Raw genomic sequence first — 23,327 nt, forward strand, 5'->3', positions numbered from 1 at the left:
CTCAGTTTTCCACTTCTAAATATTTTATTTTGAGGATGTAATTTACTAACTCAAGAGCTCTTTCAAAAGCTTTCTAACTTGATTACTGCCATCTGCCTGACAAACTTCTGCATTAGTAGCTACTGAATGAAATGTGGTTTTCGTTCCTCAGGAGTTTTGTAGGTTTAATTCCAGGAATCCTTAATCCATGAGTGATTTTGCATTAACTAAAGAATTATCCCTTGCCTCCTGTTTCCTTAAAATTAACTTTTTTTTTTTTTAATGGAATAACAGAACGTAGGAGAAAGAAGAGGTCCAGAGCACAGATGATTTTAGCTAGAATCTATTGTCAGTATCTTTGAGAGACCAGAATTAATAGCCTCATCATCACTCCAGGTCTGGCGACACCTGCACAATTAATAGATTATATTCATAACAGCAAAGCTGAGTGGCAATTGACCCATTTTGCAAACAAATACATAAATGTGTCGGAGACAGTTAGTAGTTACAAAACTGTTTCTTGAGTCAGACTTTAGTGCCGTAGCATCCAAAGAAAAGCAAAAGAAAAAAAGAAGTTGAAGCAAGAATAAAGGTGCTTGTTCTTTTCCTTAAAGTTCTTTGTCTTTTCAGAGATTTCTACTGCTAGGAGTAGTGTTTGTGTGACTTTGTTCCATGACGGGCTGTAAAATGAATAGCTATTGAAAGATAGATTGAAAAAATCAGTAATTTGGACAGGGTTTTGTTAGTAAAGAATGATGCCATGGAATATACAGGGTCACAATTATTCCCTGTGTATTTTCAGTGCGTTCAGCTGAACGGCATTGGCAGTGTTACTAAGAGTTTCAATAGCTGAAACCCTTTCCCTTTTTCCTAATAGTCCTTGGGGGTTACTGCAAAGTGGGATGACCAGACGCATTATTTGGGGTTTAGAAAAGGAAAGGGAAAGCAGAACTGCAGTACCAACAGCAGGATTATGGCTTCGAGCCATCCATGTTGCTAGGTGCAATACCCTAGCCTCTGCAAGAATTTACAGTGAGAGAAGCTCTGTGATGACCAGCAGCTGCCAGATGTGTGAATTAGCAGTTATAATACAAATTCTAATTGTTCAGAAATACTTGTAGTAAGATTAAAAAAACCTGCAGTTTTGGAAACTGGACATAAATTTTTCAAATAACTGCTTCTGACTGCAGTCTTAATGTTACAGCAAATATATAATTCTCTTGCAGCTTAAGAAACATCGATGTGGAAGTATGTTTTCAATAGAACGACATAAAAATGAGTCATAACTTTGTGTTTCAATATTTTATTGAATGCAGCAGGCCCTATGCTATGTAGTGTATTGCTTCAGTTCATTTCACTGTACAGTTTCAAGGTCCTGCCGGCTCCTGTACTGAGAATACATAACAGCTTTATTTATTAAACAGAGACAGGATGGTGGTGACACAAGGCAAGATACTGTGATTTATGGGATGCGGAGAGAATAATTTCCATTTAAATTCTGCAGATCACTGAATATACAGGTTCTGAAGGTAACTGTGGGAATTTGCCAACAGAACATGTACAGTGCAGCTAACACGAGGGTAATTGTCATCCACTGCCTGGCTGTGTAAATAAAGACTCATCTGAAAAAGCTACTGGTAATTCACTGACAGTCCTCATTCAGTCCTGGAAACTGTTTTTCTCTAGAAACAGTTTTTAGAAACTCTTTTTCTGACACTGGTCTTTGTCTCACAAAGCAAGGCAGAGATTATTTTAACTAGGTCACATGTTGTCAAAGAAGAACAATACTTGTACTGAACATCATACAGAGAAGTTCAAGAAAAATATAGTCTATAGGATCAACATTTTAGGTAGGAAGGGCTTCTTTTCATTTAATGTTATGTGCTAGCTGAACAAAGTAAGTGATCTCAAAAATATTTGACAATATTTTCCTTTCTTGTATGCCACATTTCTCTAAAGAAATTTAGTTTTAATATAGCACAAGAGGAAGCCAAAAGGTTTTTAAAAATAATCTGTACATCTGGAGAAAACTTACTACTTCAAGCTAGTTCAGAACATACCTGACAAATGGCATAGGGACTCCTCATTGTAGCAGAGATATGCCAGTATAAAAACTGACTAAGGCAATAATGAGTCATACTTAATGTTGTTTTGAACTACGAATTTCCCAATAAAACCAGTTTGTTAATGGCAGATTACAGGTATTTGGGTAGACGTAAGCTTCTTTTCACAAAAATTGGATTTTTGTGGCCACCAAAGTGGAAATGGAAATTGCTTATACTCCAAAAGAGGTTTTCCTCATCGTATGACAGAATATGGCTTTGTTACTGCAGTGATATATGACCGATTACAGTGCTTTCACATGCCATCAATAAATAATTCCCTTTCCTATATTTAATTTATAATACTAATGAAATGCTTGGATAGAAACAGAGCTGAGCACGTGTGACTATCTTTTTGCTGACAATCTGTAGAATTACAAGCATTTGCAAAAAATTTTTTTTTGTGTAATTCTGGGAGAGAGCTCAAACATGTCTGTGCTCCCAGCAAATGAGAATTATATTCCTACATGCTGGCAGGAGATGGATTTAAGACATAATCCTCTTCTTGCTGTTCCCCACTAGCTGATTTAGGCTGTTGTTGCTCTTTGAGCTGACTTTTGTGGATCCTGTTCTCAGGCACATAACTCTTCCCTTACATTTTTTGAGGTGCTGTCATCCAACGTGATATCTGTGAATTTCACTAAGCATTTGAGCTCTTGAGCTAGGGACTGAAACAATGCCTGTAGCAATTCTGTTTCCTTCAGCTACTCAGCTTCAAAGATGAGCAATATTTGCTCCTAGGCATCATGGCTTCAAATGAAGCAGGAAGGTAGATCTCTCTTGTTTTAGAGATATATATAAAAAAATAATAACTAAAAATATGTGAAGATATAGATATGCTTAAAATAAAAATGATGGTAAAGGTAGAAGGTTAGAATTGGAAGGGCTCCAAGTAGTAGGACTCCAAAATGTGCTGCACCCTTAGAATTTAATCCAGACATCCAAAATTATAGTCTTAGTCTCTTTCTATCCAACATTTTGATTTGGATTATTACAGAAATAAGAATCCACTTACAAATCTGGAGTACAGTCCAAATTTGGATAGATAATGTTTTGATTCTTTTTTTTTTAAAGAATTTTCACAGGCTAGGGATGTCATCCCACTTTCTTAGGAAAGCTTACATAGCCAGGAGTGAGTGCTAGTCTCTACCATAAAATGATAAGGGGTTTGAAACCTTCTGTTTCCTCCCTGTGTCTCACTCTGATTGGCTTAATCACCTCCAGTTCCTAAACTGCAGTGGCTAATTTGGGTTATACCATGTTTACTGCCAATCTGCAGTTTCTTTAACAATTTTATTTTTAAAAATGTAGGAAAGCTATCAAAAGCTTGCACTATGAAATGCAGCTAATGGAGATATTTAAGGGTGTCTTTTTCAGCTACACACATGGTGTTCATTTAATTAGAACCACAACAGAATTATACTCTAGAAGTATTGAATTTCATTCGAATGTTAGTGAAGTGGAAAGCAATCTACAATTCCTGCATGCTGTTTTTTAGAAGCTGACAGACCTAAATACCTTTTAATTTTAAAGCTCTACTTTGACATTTAAATGAATGACATCATTAGCTTTTTATGCATCTACTAAAGTCAATAGCTGGTAGTTTTCCTTGAAAAAAAGTTAAATGTCAGAAGATAATTTTGATGCTCATGTCAGTTTTGCTGTCTATGAGTATTCTTAACTTACTGAGAAGTATTATCATTCAAATGTAACTGAAATATAGATCTGAGAAGGCTTTTATTTACTAACGCAAATGTGTATGTGGAGCATCCTGTCCCTACATACCTTTAGGACAAGAAGCTGGTAGAATTAACTAATGCTCAGGCATTCCTCTCCAGAGGCCTATGTTCAAATTCATGCTTTTACAATATCACTAAAAATGAGTCCTCATACATGGAGAGTACAGTTTGGCACAAATTAACCCCTCTTCACAGTTTGCTCATGAGCTAGGACTGGTATAGCACAGGTATTTCTGCCTGAGCTGGAAAAGCTGTCTAGAAAAGCATGTCCAGTGGAACAAAAGAAAAAAAAAAAAAAAGGCAGTAGTATAGATCAAGTCTTTTACTATTAAAGTGCAGTCCACTTAGTGGAGAAAACTGTTAGCATATAATAGAAGACAAGTGTGTTAATACATTGTTAGAAAAGTACTACAAAGTGCCTAGTAGCAATGACTTTGGAAGAAAGAAAAAAACATTTGGAAATACCTGGGTAGCTAGGCAAGTGTTTAATGATTTTATAGCTACCTATATTTTATTTAATTATGTTGGCATTCAATACAATTTTTTAAAATCAGTGTGGTTATGTCCTGCATTTGAAGAAAAATTTAAGTAAGTCATTCACCAGATTTTCAGAGGCAGCTACCTGGTAAAGTCTGCATCTTTAATTTCTGTGCTTTCAGTGAGGCTGTGAACCTAACTAGTCCAACTGTTTTTTAAACCCCCCTGAGTACATTTTCACATATGTAGTATAAAAATGTGTCCACATTACTAAAGTCAGTACTCATTATTGGGTCCAACAGAATTCCCATGTAACACGACCAGTTTCAGCATTAGTATGTTCTGTTCCTAACTCACTATTACCAATTTTTTAAAAAAATTAAGAACGCAAGTATATTTTGGTATTAGCAAAGAGAAAAGAATGAATGAGAAAGGAAGAATAAAAAGAAAATTGAATGGAAATTGTGCTAGTCACTACAACATGTTTTTCTTGAATCACAAGTAACACTAGTTGGCATTGCTCACAAAGTCATCAGTTAGTTTCTCTGCCATTTATCATCATGTACAGGCACCTTTTGCTCTTTACATTTGTATTTCTTTAGGCTGAATAACATTAATCAGAAAATCTTATCCTAATGCCCATGAACACTTTAATTTTTAAAACTGTAAAGATCACCACCTGTACAATTGTTAAAATAAGTAGTGTCAATGTCAGAGTTTGCCGATTACAGATACCTTCCATGTAAACTAAATTAAATGAGCTTGTCTGATTTGGAAACCAGTGAGTATATTTTGGCCACATATAGTTAACAAAGAGGCAGAAATACCTGGCAAAAACAGATGAGTAATGAATTTTACCAGACAAATAACTGTATACCAAAATAAGGTGTCTGGTTTTGGATCAAATCTACTTTTTTAGACAGTATTTTAAAACCAAAAATATGTCCTTCCATACAGTAAGCACTGTAAAATACTAACAGCTCTGTTTATCTGTAGTCAGCAGGTTGCACTGAATAAGCAGGACTGTTTTCATATTAGAATTCCCATTCTTTCTTGCAAAATATGCTTCAAATAATTGACTATTCAGTATATTCAGTACACAACTTGTTATAACTTTTTTTTTTTTTTTTTTAAGTGAACTGAGCCTTTTAGTTGAGTTCTAAGCCCAGAACCACCACAAAGAGCAACTTACCAGACTTGGCCCAGTCCTATACTTGTAACACCATCCTTACATACTTGCAAGAACTATTAGTTTTGTCAGCATAGCAGTATCAGTTACTTGAAGAAAAGGAGACAACAACAGAAAGTGGTTTTTTGCCAGTCTAAGTGCCCTTTTTACAAGTAAGAATTATTCCTGTGTATGGTACAGCTGACATATTGCAAAACCTCCCACTTCTACTGCAGGACTATGTAATAATAATGGGAAATAGGCAAACCTCACGGTGCCAGGACCAGGTCCAGATGGAAATAGGTCATTGTATCTCCTGCTGCAAGGCAGCAACGAAGACTGCTGTGTTATATTGCAAAAGCAATTTCTGACCGTTTGATTTGAACTGTGTCTGCTGCAGTCTTTGGAGAAACTGAATGAAGACTGTTTTGGTAAAAGATTCTCAGACTGTGGAGAACTTGTGGATTTGTTAGTGATACAGGGAATTTCATTTCACTCTGATAATGACATAGTTTATTTAAACTAGCATTGCCATCTACATCATATAATCTATTTGTCTAGTTAAACGTATAACATGTAAGGTAGTATGTCCTGAATACCAGGACACAATCTGATTATCTTCTGATGTTACCCTTATGGCAAATTTAATTATCAGGCTATGCTGTCAGTTATTGACAGTACTGCTAATAATATACATCACACTAAATTTATTCCTAAAATTACTCCTATTCATGTGCAACTTTCTTTGACTCTCTGTGGAATCTTTGCCTCTAATTTTACTGCAAATAGCATTTTTTGAGATAGCAAATTTGCAACAGAAGGACATAATTTGCTTGAAATTAGTTTTGACTTAATGAATAAGTTTCATAAATACTGGTATGTGTCATAATTTCTGCTATGTGTGAGAATGCACATCAGATTACTAGTTGCATTGTTAGCTGGGGACAGGCTACTGAAAATGAATCCTTTTTTTTTTTTAAGTAGAGGGTCTTTTTTGTCTTTCCTCCCATAGCCATACAGTATTTCTTAATTTTAAAAGTGCAAACAAGATGGCTCCTGCCTTTACCTCTTTTTTCCTCCACAAAAAAAATGCAAAACCAACAGTAGAAGACATTTTCTGTATGTCATCTTCAGGGAATTTGTAGATTAATTGAAATACATTCTTTACAGGTATGGGAATGCTGGTGGGACTGTGAGGGACAGCTTAGATGCTTCATCTCTTGAAAGGCCATGATCTGCTTAGGAACTTTGCAATTTTTTACTGTTTCCTGGGGATCCTGAGAAAGATTTATGAAAACTAATACAGACTATAACTGTATTAACTGTACCAGGTTCACTAGGACAAGACAGTGGATATGTATTTACCCTCACAGAATTTTACCTTCCCTAAATGGTAAATCCAATCTAATTTTTTTTTAAATAAACATTTCTTTCATCATTGACCACCCCCAGTTGCAGAGGAAAACTTCAAGATATATACATCAAATCTCAAAAATAATTACCTTTATTTTAATCTCTCTTCCTCTTCTTTTTTTAATACGTGAGGCTAGCAGTGCAGCTCTCTGTCCACACCCCAGCCACCCTCAGCTGCTTCTTTACCGTTACTACATTAAATGAAACTTCCCAGGCAAATACTGGGGCATAATTTTGCAGTGACACTCAAGCCCTCAGCCATGCCGCATGTTCCTCTGGGTATGAGGGCAGGAAATGAACAGGTTGGTCCAATTATTTTATTATTCTGAAAGGAAGGCCCTTCCTGCTGTTTGACATGAACATCATTATCATTCAGCCTAACTTCAGTGCCAGTTCAACAATTTACATATCCATGGGAAACGTGACATTTTGCTGCAACATGCTTCAGTGCATCTGCTGACACCTAAGCTACTGGCTAAGAGAAAGAAAACTACCAGATTGAGAATAATATACTGTTTTCCCCATAGGAAATACAGAGCCTATGGTTCTGTAGATTTTCCCTTTATTATTTTCTTGATGTCATAAGCATTCTGTCTCTTGAGATAGTGCATGGGACAGGATTCTTTTGCTAGCCTTTGAAAACAGGCAGATTGCCCAGGCTGTCTTGGTTACACTAAGGAATACAGGGGAGTAGCTGGAATTCTGTATTTCTCTAGTGGTCACAGCTGGGAAACGAACACCTATAGGCTGCTCAAGCCAGCTAAGTTAGAAGAGTCCTGCTGCTGCTGAAATATACTGCAGAGTTCAGAAACATCAATTGGCTGCCCTAGTAGTGGGCAGAGCATGAAAGGTAGCACACATGCATTTTGCTTCCTCTAATGCTCTCTCCGCCCTAACCACTCCGCACAGAAACAGTGTTCTTTGTCTTAGACACTTTACAAAATAAGCCACCAAATGGTGATGCTCACGAACAGGTTTTTGTTACCCCCTCCCCCCCTTTTTTTTTTTGTATGGAAAGGTATTTACTTGTTTCCTTATCTTTTTTTTTTTTTCATCTCCTCCCCCCCTGTTTCTGTTGCATCTAAGTGGCAGAACCTTTTCACTAGTCATAAATAGTATCAAACATTGTAAAGCAAAATAAATAAAAAAGTGGTAAATCTGATATCAAAGCTAACCATTTGATTTCATTATATTCATTTATATTCTATTACAAGATTAAACATGCTACTATGGATCCCAGGCTACAATTTTTTGAAAATTGTTTTTAAAATGTATTATTTGCTAAAGGAACTGCATAGGTTTTACTGTTGTAACAAAAGAAGAGGGATCCAGAAATATATTCAGCACACACTTATGGTAAGATGGGTGTAAGAGATAAAATAGTTTTGATTTCAAAAACCAATCCTTTGCTTGAAATTATAACCTAACTTGCAAAGTTGGGTTTAACTTTATGGTAAACATTTGATCCTTAAATTTCCAGTTCTTGACCAGGGAAGTGCAACTATCTGCAGAACAGAGCAATGGTACTTCCATCTGTTTGAGTAAGCGGCCAAAAACCCCCCAGCTTTCTGTCATGGACAGCTATTTTGGGAACTACATAAAGAAACATCTAAAAAGTGGGACTGCTCAGGAAGTGCTAGACCATAGCGACCCCTTCCATCCTTACTCAGCAGTCCTCTCCTTTCCCCATTAGGTACTTAACAATTACATTAACATCTGCCATAAAGCATGATGTTGGTGTAAGTACAGTTTGGTCTTGCTGCTTTGTAAATGGCAGAATTGCAAGCTTGCTTATTTACACTGGCAGTCCCATAAAGAATATGACATTCAGAAATATAAGCAAGCTATGAATTTCATATATTTTTTACTGCATCCTTGGTTTGGGTTTTTAAGGAAAATCAATGAGAGTGATAACTAGAGAATCAAAAGTTGACACAAGTTCTAATGTCTTGTTGGATGAACAAAGCAGAAAGAAACAAGAAAATATAGTTAATATTTTAAGTATGTTACATCCTAGTCTTTTATGAGAACCTGGTTTCATACCACAGTTATGACAGAAGAGAGACTTCTGACGCCCAGTGTTGAAGAGAGTTGCTCTTTCAGTACTCTGTGATACTGCTTCCAGCTGATCAAAGCTGGCATCACGATCCATTAGAGGACGACACTGTGCAAGCAGTGTATCAAAACAGGCTGCAAAACAGACTTCAGGCAATCAGACTTAAATCAAAATGAGACAGTATGGAATTTGGTTTAAATAATCTTTATTTTAAAATCTTTAAAAAGCAGTGCATTAGAACATATGATTTGGAATTTTAAAATTTCTGCTATATTTTATACTCATAAAATAATAATCTCTGGCAGTCATTAGTAAGATTGAGGAAGCTGTTTATTAGTCAATATGCATGACATAAAGTGCTGTAATAATTCTTTTTATGCTGTATAAGCGATTTTCCCCATTAAGTCTGCACATTTTCTCTGCCTATTGTTGATATGCTGCTGAACATTTCACAAAAGAATTCTCTCTTCAGAATTTGACACTCCAAACAGCCGGTTTAACAAATGAAAGAGCATGGATTATGACAAAAAAATCTCAGCAGTGATGTTAGTATAAACCTCTTAGTTTGGGATTTGTTTGGAGGGCTTTCTTCTGCGTCACTCTCTTTCATCTTATGTTCCATCAGAAAAGTTCTCTACAGAAGAGTTGTTTTTTCTTCCAACCACTGTCAAGTCTTTATTTCTTAAAATATATATTCAGAAGCATATATGAAATGTAAACTACATTAAAAATTATGTTACTGGCATATTTTCTCTCTCTAGAAACAACAACTTGTGTCACAGTATCTTTATATGTTGAATCTTTTTTCATTATGTTTCATACCACGTTATCATTCATGTTCATTTAGTACTAAGAAAAACTATGAGACTCAGCATTTGTATTCCAAAATTAAGATAAAATAGATTTCACTCATGTTTTACAGGTCATTTACTTAGAAATCAGTCTCAAGAGGTAAAAAATTATTAGTGAACAATAATGATCAAGTAAAGGAAAGATACAAGATATATCTGATCCTAAATATCAATATATAAAATATTATTCTGGATAACTACATAGAAATACTGGTAATTAATGTTACTTTTTTCTCATACAGTAGCTTGTATAGACTGTCCCTTAATAGCCTATTATTAGGTTAATTAAAGTTTCATTTTCCCAGATAAGATCATCTCATGTACTTCTTTGGTTAACAAGACATATTCTTTCTTAGAATTATCTAAAAAATAAAGAGGATCAGCAATTGTAGATGGATTAAAACCTTCATCCACTAGTCGAAATTTTTGTTGTTTGAATGTTCCAGTCATTTCCATTTTTTCCTGTAGAAGAGAGAAATATCTATTATTCAATAGAAGAACTTCTTTTCTTTTGCTCACATTCACGTTTGCTTTGGAAAATCTTCTTTGATATAAGGTTAATACTGTTTATTCTCATTACACTCGAAAACTAGAACTTTTGTGCTGTTACGGACCAACACCCGGAGTCATGGTGGAAAAAAGTTACAGCACATTGCTTTTTGTATTGCTGTGCAGTGTGTCATCACAGTATCTCATTTGGTGTAGCCTCAGCCTGCCTGAGACAACCTAGCTTCTTCATTTGTGTGCATCATAGAACTACACATCATAAAGAATCTGAGAGTAAAAACTGTCATTATCAAGAACCTCTTACTGATAAAACTCAGGAAATTCTCTATACCTGTGATTATTGTCACCTTAAATAAAGGGTTGAAAGAACCAGATACTAAATCAGCCATACTCATACTCAGCCAGGTCCAAACAAAGGCAGATCTTTACCACACATTTTATAATGTCTTGAAGCTTCTTTTCAGTGTCTCTGTGTCCCTTGGAAAAAGTAGTGGCAGTCATCTGTAGTGAGACTCTTTTCTCTATCCTCCCTACCTCTTCTCAGTCCTACTTTATGACCTCTCTCCATTATCTTCTCTTCTCTTTACATTTTTATATATATAAGCAAACAATCTCCAAAAATGAAAAGTTAAGTATTATCTCCAACAACTCAGACAGCTATTGTATCTACTCTAGATCTACCTCCAGATTGTATCTACCTGCTTTGGTTGGTCTAAGAAACATTCTGACATCTTCTAAAGTATGATTACATGTCAGATCAACCTCAATAGGTTTTTAGTTTTTTCTCTTAAACTGCCACCCACTACCTTCTTTCTTGGTTAACGACAGCAGTACCAACAACAACTCATCTGTAATGTAGACATTTAAATTCTAATCCAAGTTCCAGATACTTGATATCCAGGCTATGTCCAAGATTCAGATTCCTTCTGCCCAGCATAAAGGCTTTTTTGTACATCTGTATAGCCATAAATTGAGACTAGGTTCTCAACATTTTGTAAACTGACTACCGCAGCATTCTCAGGTATGATCTTGCTTGCTCGTATCAGAATGCTGCTGCAGAAGGCATCTTCCTGGACTTATGAGACAGATATATATACATATATACATGTATTTCAATTTCAAGGTCCTTCACAGCTTCCCCCCCCCCTTTATTCTGAATCAGTATTCAAACTCTGATTGGCCCAGGGAACAACTTCCATAACTTATCTTCTCTTTTCAAACAATGATTATTTTTTTCATCTTCTCCTCAGACTTAGGAGCCTTCCTTCATAAACATCTTCAAAAACATTTATCTGTTTGCCTTTGTCACAATGTTTTCTAAACACTTACCAGAAATGAAGATACTCATCAGACTTCACTTATCGTGATGATCAGTATTGTATGTTTTCTATTCTCTCCCATTTTTTCCTAACCATATGTAGTCCATTGTATTACATTTACATTTTTAACTCTTTGGGGGAGGGACTATTTTTTTTTCCAAATTGGACAGTTACTACAGTAAAGTACTAGTATGCAAACAGGGATGACTTTGATGATTATGGTGGTGACAATAATAACGTACATCTTTAATTCACCTTTTCAATTTACCTAGTACCTTTTCAAATGCTTTAACTTTTGTCATTATATTACACAGCAAATAACATTTCCTTTATTGTGCACAGTGACTTCTGCTTTAGCTCTACTTCTCTCTTCTCTCATTTCCACTGAATAAAATGGATTTTAGATTATTTTCTCCAGATGCAATTGTTCACATTTTACTAATCTGATTCTTTTTGTTTTCCTATGTTCATGCTTCTAATCTCCCTAAAGCCTATTGTATGATCTCTATCCTTACTAATTTGTACAATTCCTCCTGTTTTAACATAATCTGCAAATCTTACTGACTTTTTGCGTAATTCCTTTCCCAGGACTCCATTAATGAAGAAAGCAAATCGGACCAGTTCTAAAACTAATCAAGTGATATATGAACAAGCACTTTCTGTTATTCATTTAGCCATCTCTGTGTTCAAATGATTTAGATGTTTGTATGCACTGTGCAACAATGCATCTTACCTGGACTCTTAAAAAAAGAGGACAAGCGTAACTTGGTAGATAGGTCACTACTTGCTTATACATTTGCTCCAAGTCTAATGATGTATTCTGCTTTAAAATAAGAGAGGCCATTCCAGCTTTTCCTTCATGATCTGAGGGGAAAGGAAGTCAGATGAGAATTTTGAAACATGAATAAAACTGGCATTTTAGTGACGAACCTTACAAAATGATGAACAAAATGATGAACCCTCCCCAGGGTACTCAGCCCCCTGAGCTGGAAGACAGGGACGGGGAGCAGAATGGAGCCCTCATAATCCAGCAGGAAGCAGTTAACGATGTGCTATGCCACCTGGATGCTCACAAGTCTATGGGGCTGGATGGGATCCACCTGAGAGTATTGAGGGAGCTGGCAGAGGAGCTCACCAAGCCACTTTCCATCATCTATCAGCAGTCCTGGTTAACAGGGGAGGTCCCTGATGAATGGAGGCTTGCCAATGTGACGCCCATCTACAAGAAGGGCCGGAAGGAGGACCCAGGGAACTACAGGCCTGTCAGCCTGACCTTGGTGCTGGGAAAGGTTATGGAGTGGTTCATATTGAGTGAACTCAACAGGCAAGTGCAGATCAACCAGGGGATCACACCCAGCCAGCATGGGTTCATGAAAGGCAGGTCCTGCTTGACCAGCCTGATCTCCTTTTATGACCTGGTGACCTGCCTGGTGGATGAAGGAAAGGCTGTGGACGTCATTTACCTGGACTTCAGCAAAGCTTTTGACACAGTCTCCCATAGTATTCTCCTTGGGAAACTGGCAGCTCATGGCTTGGATGGGCGTAGTCTTCACTGGGTAAAAAACTGGTTGGGTGGCCAAGCCCAGAGAGTAGTGGTAAATGGAGTTAAGTCCAGTTGGCGGCCAGTCATGAGCTGTGTTCCCCAGGGCTCTGTTTTGTTTAATATCTTTATCAATGATCTAGATGAGGGGACTGAGTGCACCCTCAGTAAGTTTGCAGATGACACCAAGTTGGGTGGGAGTGTCGATCTGCTCGAGGGTAGGATGGCCCTGCAGAGGGATCTGCACAGGCTGGACCGATGGGCCGAGGCCAACTGTATGAGGTTCAAAAAGGCCAAATGCCGGGTCCTGCACTTGGGTCACAACAACCCCATGCAATGCTACAGTCTTGGGGAAGAGTGGCTGGAAAGCTGCCTGGTGGAAAAGGACCTGGGGGTGCTGGTTGACAGCCGGCTGAACATGAGCCAGCAGTGTGTCCAGGTGGCCAAGAAGGCCAACAGCATCCTGGCTTGGATCAGGAATAGTGTGGCCAGCAGGAGCAGGGAGGTGATCGTCCCCCTGTGCTTGGCACTGATGACACCGCACCTGGAATACTGTGTCCAGTTTTGGTCCCCTCAGTACCAGAAGGACATTGAGGTGCTGGAGTGCATTCAGAGAAGGGCAACAAAGCTGGTGAAGTGTCTGGAGCACAGGTCTTATGAGGAGCGGCTGAGGGAACTGGGGTTGTTTAGCCCAGTTGACCTTATTGCTCTCTACAACTACCTGAAAGGAGGTTGCAGTGAGGTGGGTGTTGGTCTCTTCTCCCAAGTAGTTAGTGATAGGACAAGAGGAAATGGGCTAAAGCTGCACCAGGGGAGGTTTAGATTGGATATTAGGAAAAATTTCTTCAAGGAAAGGGTAGTCAAGCATTGGAACAGGCTGCCCAGAGAGGTGGTGGAGTCACCATCCCTGGAAGCATTCAAAAAACGGGTAGATGTGGCACTTTGGGGCATGGTTTAGTCTAGTCTACCCTTAATTGGTTTAGTGTGGACTTGGTAATGTTAGGTTAATGGTTGGACTGGATGATCTTAAAGGTCTTTTACAAACTAAACCATACTATGATTCTATGACTCTATGAAAAGAACTGTAGTGCATTAATAAACTGACAGTCATATATCATCTTGTGAGTTTCAGTGAAGCTGGAAAATTACATTCATATTTTATATGGTATTACATATATTTGGAGATCACTCAAGTGATCAATTAAGCAATAATGCCGTAAATAAGTTTGGCAGGTAAGGGTAAATGGAGTGCCATGCTCAGTATTAATCAATAAGTGCGGATAAGCATCAACAGCATGCCTTTCCCAAAAACAAGAGTGCTGAGCCTCTTTCCCAGATTAACCATGTATGTCTTCTCTTCATTTTTAGCCTTTCTCTCTTGCCAGTATCTTCTCTCAAAACTGTGGATCTGAATGTTGCTAACAGAGAGAGAGATTAAAAGTTCTTGCTGGTTTGTCTGTAAAGAGAGAGCACTGCTGTTCTGTGGGAAAGACCAAAATGGGTAAAATATAAAAGCAATGAACTTCAGCAATCAAAAATAACTGCACACTTTAACCATCAGCTAGTAATAACACCAGAGACATTTTGCCAACCTTACCTTTTGTCCCCTTTCTCTATTTTTTTTGCTAATGCTACAAAATCTGTGAGGAACTTGATTTGTTTAAGTGCAATTATCAAGACAGTCACATAAACTGGGTAGGAATCTGCAGATAAATGTATAGGAAATGAGAAGCTCTCATATTTTTGAGTCTGATTTTCACTCAGTCTTCTTTATTATGATCTTTCTTGTTATGTGGCTTTAAACTAGAGGTAAGTGACACCTTTTTCACATTTTAAACTCTTCTATAATTGTGTGGTGGGTTTAGCCTGGCCAACAACCAAACATTCAGCTAGCTTCTCGCTCACTCCCTTCTCCCGTGGGATGGGAAGGGAATAAAGGAAAAGCAAGACAACTAATTTATCAAGATAACAGCAGTTTAACAGGAAAAGCAAAAGCTGCATGCACAAGCAAAGCAAAACCAGGACTTCATTCAGTATTTCCCATCATCAAGCACGTGTCCTGCTACTTCCTGCAGTGCAGGGCCTCACCCAGCACATGCACTGTTTGCTTGGGAAGACAAATGCCATAGCCACAAATGTCTCACCCTCTTCTTTTCCCCAAGCTTTTATTACAGAGCATGGCACCATATGATATGGAATGTCCCTTTGGTCAGTTTGGCCCTGCTGTCCCATCTACATCTGCTCTCAACGTCTTGCCCGTCCCCAGCATACTAGCTGCAGGGAGAAAGCCTTGATACTCTGCAAGCTTTGTTCAGTGATAACCAAGCATGTGTAAGTTATCCATGCTGTTTTAGCCACCAGTGCAAAACACAGCACCATATGGACTCTTATAAAGAAACTTACCTCTATCTATCTAAAAAGATTTAGCAGGAATGGGAAACAAGCCCAGATGATCTCATGAAAATTAACCAAAAATTATTAAAAATTATTAATAATTCAAATTATTAATTTAAGTAATCAAACTAATTAATTAAACAAAATTATTAATTTATAAATAAAATTTATTTAAAATTAAAAAATAAATTTCTTTTCTTTCTTAATAATTTATTTTTCTTTGTTTTCTTTTTGCACGTTGTCCTTGGTTTTATAACATATCTGTTTACAGATGGTTTATGAGGCTAAGTGAAAAGTGAAATAAGACAGAAGAATGTCTTCATACACTTTCCTTTAGAGTTACTTTAATTCTTACCTTGTTGACATTTTATCTTGACACATGGATGTGTGGATTTTCCACGAATGTGAATCTAATAAATCTTTAAACTCTAATTTAGATTATGTAGCTATCACAAATTCATGAAAGATAACTTTTCAAAACCACACAGCACTGCATACACATAAAAATGCATGATTCACTGGCTCATTCACAATCTGGTGGCATTTTCATTATCTACATCTACATTTTAGCTAGGTATTAAACAGATGACTCAGTCAGAAATGATTCATAGGTTTAAAATATGAAATAAAAGAGTTGTAAAGTTTAACAAGTAACCTAGGGGAAAAAAACCATACAGCTAAAGCTCCTTTTACCTGGCACTGACACACCATACACATTTGCTTCTTGTATGAAGTCCAACATTACAATGACATCGGAAACTTCTGTAGTTGCAACATTCTCCCCTTTCCATCTAAAATATGTGAAAGAAATTTAATCCCATGAAAACATATGGACACCTCCTCTTTAAAAAACATTAACTTTAGTAGGAACTCCATTCATTTCAGACTAACACCACCTCAAATTTGTTCCCACTTGTCACGTTGGTATATTGATCTGATCACCAGAAGACAACATGTGCAAATGGTACTGGATACAGCTATCACTACAAAGCACAGTGAAAGTTTATCATGATCTGATATGGTTTTCAAAATTTTGATGTGTATCTAAATGTATCAAATGTCACCAGTCTTTACTATTTGATACATTGTTCTCCACTTCAATATCCAACTTCCTTGCTCACAGCAAAACCATCAGTAGTTACTATGCGTATTGGAAGTACTGTTCAAAGAGCTGTAATTCCTGCAAAATATTCTGGAAATGAGCTGTCCAGCTCCATGGGAGCACTTTTTACAAAATTAGGCCCCTATCATCCACTTCAAGATCATTATAAACCACATCACAATAATAATAAACTGAACACATCTGGTTGAAAACAAATAGAACAGTAGTATTCTATTCTGCATGTCCATGTTTTTTAATGAAGAAATGTGAAAAGAAACAATGATTATACCTGAAGGTATCTCCAATCCTGTCCCAAAAATAAAGAAAATTCTCATGGTCTTGAACCATTAGATCTCCAGTATTAAAAAAAAGATCTCCCTTCTTAAATACCTCACAGAGTAATTTCTTTTCTGTGTGTTTCTTATTGCCAGCGTAACCAAAGAACGGGTTCTTTGCATTGACTTTGGAAATGAGAAGACCAGCCTCACCTATACAGAGAAGTTGAAAGAATGTAAACCTAAGGTATCATTGCACATTTCCTGTACTTTACATTAATATTAATTTGGTACATATGATTTTACAAGACCAGGAACCAAGTTTGGCAGGGTTCAGTATATAAGATCCAATCATAAAAACTTACCTGTTTCTACTGCTTTACAATTCCTGTGGTCTCCTCCACATGCAAAGTGACCATAAAGACACAGTACAATACTGTCCACTCAAATTCCTAGTCTTGTATTTCTTCCTGACGACTCACCAGTTTTCTCCCAGAACTGTCATCTAGCAATTGTGAGTTCACGAGTAGGTTTGCTATCCTCTCAAAGTGCACACTTCAAGTGAGTATTATGTCCCACTCCCCACACCTTACTGAATTTCCAGTGATGAGTCTCAACTTCCATCAGCTTCCGACTGAAAAACAAGTGCTAATAAAAAGCAGGCGTTCAACCCAGGCATTAAATCCCTATTTAGTCTCCCTTCAGAAGTTCTGAGAACACTTCTTAAGAATTTTCGTTAATGTGATATAGCCTCATTGCTTTCTTTTTGGAGTAAAATATAAAAGTTTTAATATATTTTTTTTCTCAAAAAATAGGGAAAGATGGGGATAGGATTATCCTGTTATGCATGTACAGTATCAGGGTGTTAGTTTGCTGAAAGTGGAATAGTTGTATGAACTCCTAACCTTTTTGGAAGCACATTCTGAACAATAAAGCTTAAGAATTACATTACTTTGTATCAGAGACAAGAATTATAAATATGAAAATATATAAAAGTGTGTCCAAAGGTATGCACAATTTTTAATTTAAGACTGCCTCCTCATAAAAGAGCTGTGCCTTTTTTCCATAAATTGGTAGTGTTTAATGTGAAAGCATTTAGTTTACTGGTAGTGTCACTGCAGCCATGATGCTCTGAAGATAGAGGACATAGGGAAGACAAAGCCTATAGACAGAGATACTTTTCATTAGACTGACTGGTATAATTGAAAAAAAATTAGACCAGGTGTCTAATTAGAACATGTGTTCCCTTCACAGGTGGGTCTCACATCCGTACAGATAATTTCCTATAAAATTTCACTTTTGGGGGACCGTATTTTCCTGAAAGTACCCATCTTTGATTAAGACCTGTTAGGGAATCTCTTGACTCCTTTGAAAAATCTCTTTCAGCTCTCTGTTGAAGCTGTCTGCCTGATCTATAATATGAGTATTAATTATAGCTTTTACCTTTCTACAGTACAATAGAGACGCTTCAGTATCTGATAACACTTTGAAAATATGTATAATCAAGAGATAGCAGATATTTGATAAGTATTTTGAATACAGCTATAATCAAGCAATCTCTTTTTTAAAAAATAGAAGTTGATAATCTTAATCAACTCACTTAGTCAGGAACACTTAATCTTTCACCAAAAAGCATCTGCTCTAATCCACCAGTCTTTCTTGTAGATCTCTCAGGCAATCATCTCACTATGTTAACCTCCTTTAAAAAACACAGAGGTCGTTATCTACATATTCAGAGATAATATCACATCATCACATTTGAACATTGCTCTTCTGTGAATATATACAAGGATCTCCTAAGTTCTTCTGGTGTCTGCACTGGTATGTTTAATACTGTTCTGTCTTAGATCAGAAATAATATTGCTTTTGTCAGAGCAAAAAGTAATAGTTGATGTTGGCATAGTACAGTAACACAACAGCAAGGCTCTTTTAAAAAATTCTCTGGAGTATTTGTATTACAATCAAAAGGCCGTTATATCCTATTAAAATATATACTTACCTTTCTTAACTTTTTCACACCAACCATGCTTATTTCTAATTGGTTCATCTTTCTGGAAATCATATTTGATTAAATCAAATGGGAAAAAAAGCTAAAAAACGGAAAAAGGGTCATGAGTTACTCATCTACACAGTGACATCTGGTGGCAGCAAATATAAGCAAGGAAACCTTTACTTCAGCCTTGCTCATCTAAAAGTAGAATGTAGTTTCATTTAAAACTGAAAATACTCTGTATGTATACTTACACCACTTCCTGGAGGTAAGCAACATCAAAACATTTTTATAATCTTGTAACTTGCAAAAATACTTGGTGAAGACATAGAACCATAATTTTGTTAATTTTCTTACAAATAAGTTATGGGATCCATGTATCAGTGGAAGAGCCTACATGAGTCAGGATAATAGAAGCGTATCTGGAATTTAGCTGATATTTACTGGTGTTGGCTGATATGAAAAGTGTTCTTGGGGTCTTTGGCACCTAAACAAATGGCAAAGCAAAAGCCTAAATCTCCTAACAAGGGGAAACCTGCTTCCTGTTGGGCTGTACTCTTGCTTAACTAGCCTGTTCTTCCCTCAAGCTTCCTCAGGCTGGTGTACGGTAGAAAGTTTTATCAGGAACACCAGCGGAAGGATATGTACTCCCATGTTGTTTGACATGGTTATGTAGCTGTGCATGTTCCACAGTTAATTCAGGGTTATTTCAGTTTTTTCTGAAATACTGGGAACCCTTGAGTCCTAACACTGCTGACCTAACTGACCTCCTAGTTATATTTTACATCTAACCTTCCTCTTGTACAAGGATCACAGAGAATGTGGCTCTGAGTAAGCTGAAGAAGGCGGCAAGATACTCTTATCAACACTAGAAACTGCAATACTTTTTGTCTCCAATATACAGGGTCTGACTCTTATTTTGCTTCATTTTTCTACTGTGAAATAAATCCCAATTAGACCTTTGAGGGACATTGCTAGATATCATATGCCTGATACTTCATGGACCACTGTGTTTGCAGTTATTATCCTAAGGCTTCAGTTTGCCCAGCTTGGGGTTCTGATTTCCCTTTTCGTAAAGAAGTGTATCAGCAATCTATTTAACAACTAGTCAAACAAAGGATATACAATTATCTTCTCCTGGAGAAATCCTGGCAAGCAGAGAAAACAATTGTAAAAACATGAATATACACCTGCACTCTCCACAATAAAGAAATGCAATATAATTTAGGGATGGTGTTATGAAAGTGACTGAAATAAAGGGTAGGATGTTAAAACATAAACCTCTTTGCTTTTCTGCAACTAATTTGAAGAGTTGCATAATTATTTTATCCTAATTTGAAATGTTGCTGTAGCTGTATCACATCGTTTTGTTTTCAAGGAAGTCTCAACAAACAGCAACTTGAATCAAATACCAAGCACACAATTTCAGCCTCATATGGACAAACTTGTTCCACTGAGTCTTTTCAATATTCACCACTGTGTTTTTCTTCTACCCTAAGTCTGAAACAAAAATATATTCTTAACAGTTGAACACGGACAAAAATCAAGTCACGATCCAAGAATTGGACACTTTTTGTATAAAGTGAAGGTTTTTTTTTTTTAGTAACTACAGACTATAGCATTTACCAAAGTCAAGGATTTGAGAGCCAAGAAGTTCACCTTAATTAGAAAATAATTGTATTATTCTTGATGAACAGGATGGGAGGTATTCATAATAAACACAAGTCATTTTTTCTTACAGTTTTTTCTTTTGGCTGTCTACATTTAATTGCTGTTCTTTTTCACTTTCTTTTTTACATGATATATTCACTACTTTAATAGGTTTCATATGACAGACTAAATGCAATGAATAATATAAGAATGAAATGGTATAAAATGAAATGTTATTCTGATATTTTTGTGTTTGATTAGAACAGCAGTGTGCCCTGTTCAGTTCCATTTTTACCTGTTCATTCCTTCAAAGCTCAATAGCTGTATCTTGTCAACATGTTAAGTCTGTATGATGCATTATTTTATATAGTATATACAGTATGTTATACTCAGAAACTTTAATTTAATATCTGAGATAATCTAAAAACCGTTGAGACTTTTACTATTTATGTTGCTGCATACACCTTTTAGTGCCTGCAACTTCAGAATATTAACTATGCCTATTTCAGTTAGCTTTTTGAAATAATAGTCATGCAAATACATTATTAAAGGGAGAAAACACCACATATTGCATTAGACATGCATGATGAAACTATACCAATATACATTCTGTGCAAAAAGCTGTCTCAGTGCAAACAACTTTCTTTTTATATTAAATACTAGAAAATGAAAGCTCCAGAGCAAAGCATTTAGTCTGGGTACAGGCCTACATTTGTTTTATCTTGTTATTTAAAATTTATTGGAAAAGAGGGCCTGAGCTGTTGAAGCACTACCATATTATTTTCAGAGAGTACTGCATGCAGCATTTATCATTTTAATCTACATTTTACTCCCTAAAGCACCACATAAATGTACCAAACAAAAAGCATCATTTATCTAGCTGAAACTTAAAATGAGTTAAACTGCAACATTATTGCCTGTTACTGTGCTGCCTGAGTGTTACCTAATAACAGCATCCTGTCCCCCACCCCCCACCTCCCCTTTTTTTAATTGACTGGAAATACCTGAGTTTAAATACTGTTTTGAAAATAGTTTTGAAATTCTGTAAGTTTCAACTTAGAGTGAATGCTCACAGAACCTTCATCAGAGAGCAAAGAACACAAGCTATTGCTTTTTATTTATTTCTTTTAGAAATGAGATATTATTGAATTCTCTAGAATATCTGTATATAAAACAAAGCATTACATTTACTAGATTCAGTTCCAAGCATTTTAAAAGGTGAAATGTAAGAAAAAAAATTCTGGAGCACAGTGTCATCATACCTTATAAATATTTTAAAAATATACTTGTAAAGCCTTATTTATGCTGTAAAGAGTAGATGTATAGGCCATCGGCATAGTTTTGTTAGCCAAAGTAAACAAAACCAAGAAAAAAACCTTTTAAAGCTATGCTTGATATTAACTGATTCACTACACACTATAATAACATACCTTGGAATACACTTGAAGTACCTTAGATTATTTTAGCTCAAAACTAGTCAAAAGAGCAGAAACAACAGTAATTTTCATTGGCCAATGAACTTAAGAGCTTCCATTGCTTGGATTAACACATGCCAATGTTCTTCCTGTGAGTCCAGTTTTCTAGGGTCTTAAGATTTGCTTAAACCTAACTTTGTGTACTTGTAAACTAAAAAGTATCTCTTCTGCCACTTAAGTTCTATGACTGTATGAAAAAAGTGCATAATACTAATTCTGCATTACTGTGTGAAAGACAAAATATTTTATATGTTGAAATGATTTATGATTTATTATAAGATTTAAACGTTTCTCAGCTCAAAGCTGATTTTGATCCATACGGTTTTGAGTAAGAGAGATTTCGATTCCTGTAATAGTTAGAATACTTATGCTTAAAATAATGAAAAAAGACATTTATAAATAAAGTTTGGAATATTTTTTTTTACATGCTGTTTTTTCAGGTGTACTTCCCATGGGTTACTTTTAGCCCTTCGTACAAGCTTCCTTGGATCTCATTAATCCCACTCTCCCATTGCATGTTCTCTGCCACCACTCAGAATTTATTTCAGTGTAAGAAAGAGATTTATATATGTATTTGACAGACACGACTGAGAGTCTTACATATTTTTCCCATTCCACATTTATATAAGTACACACATAATGTATGTCATATGTAATAAATCATTAACTACATACATCTGTATGCCAGATGCAAATATTAAACAGTAATTTACTACATTACTGTGTTAATCTAGACGCTATCTTCTTTGTAAACGTTTTATCAGCTAAAAAGCCATTCAGAACTTTTCTGTTCATTGACTCTATATGAACATCCTTATTGAAGGACTTATTCATATACCACAGTGATGCTTTCAAGCACGTGAACCAATCCCTCTTACATAAACAGCACAGTGTGAAAACAAACAAGTACAAACAAGAGCACTGCTTTGAGTTAACACCTCATGCACAGTGGCTTCTTGAATGTCTGGCAACTGCTATAACATACATCTGTTTCTTCATATTACCTTGTGTCTTCCAAATTATTTATGAAAATAAATGTGTTATGTAGAACATTAATATTTATCACAAGTATTTGTCCCCAACCCTTGGCAGTTACTGACAGAAAAGTTACTTTGCTCATTCTGAGAGCTTAATTTGTCTTTTAAAGCTGTAATTTTTGTCTCCATTTCACCTTTAGAAACTGTGCCATTGCTATTACCTACACCACAAATGCCTTCCTATTTCTTTTCCTTTTTCCCTGCTAAAAATATTATACTTTGAACCTACCTGCTATTATTCCCACTATACTCT

The 23,327-nt window shown here is 36.2% G+C and overlaps 1 protein-coding gene across 1 annotated transcript in view; it reads right to left on the reverse strand.

Annotated features, from left to right (window-relative positions):
- Positions 1 to 10,070: 10,070 nt before the first annotated feature.
- The window catches only part of LOC104027674 (long-chain fatty acid transport protein 6), a 45,232-nt gene continuing 31,975 nt past the window's right edge, over positions 10,071 to 23,327 (reverse strand). The window contains exons 6-10 of the mRNA XM_075726199.1: positions 18,922 to 19,012; positions 16,937 to 17,135; positions 16,239 to 16,336; positions 12,345 to 12,475; positions 10,071 to 10,247 (exon numbers count right to left, since the gene is read on the reverse strand). Coding sequence (XP_075582314.1) covers positions 10,071 to 10,247; positions 12,345 to 12,475; positions 16,239 to 16,336; positions 16,937 to 17,135; positions 18,922 to 19,012 — 696 coding nt within the window. The remainder of the gene's footprint in view (positions 10,248 to 12,344; positions 12,476 to 16,238; positions 16,337 to 16,936; positions 17,136 to 18,921; positions 19,013 to 23,327) is intronic.

Source organism: Pelecanus crispus, chromosome Z (assembly GCF_030463565.1).
Source record: "Pelecanus crispus isolate bPelCri1 chromosome Z, bPelCri1.pri, whole genome shotgun sequence".
NCBI lineage: Eukaryota > Metazoa > Chordata > Aves > Pelecaniformes > Pelecanidae > Pelecanus > Pelecanus crispus.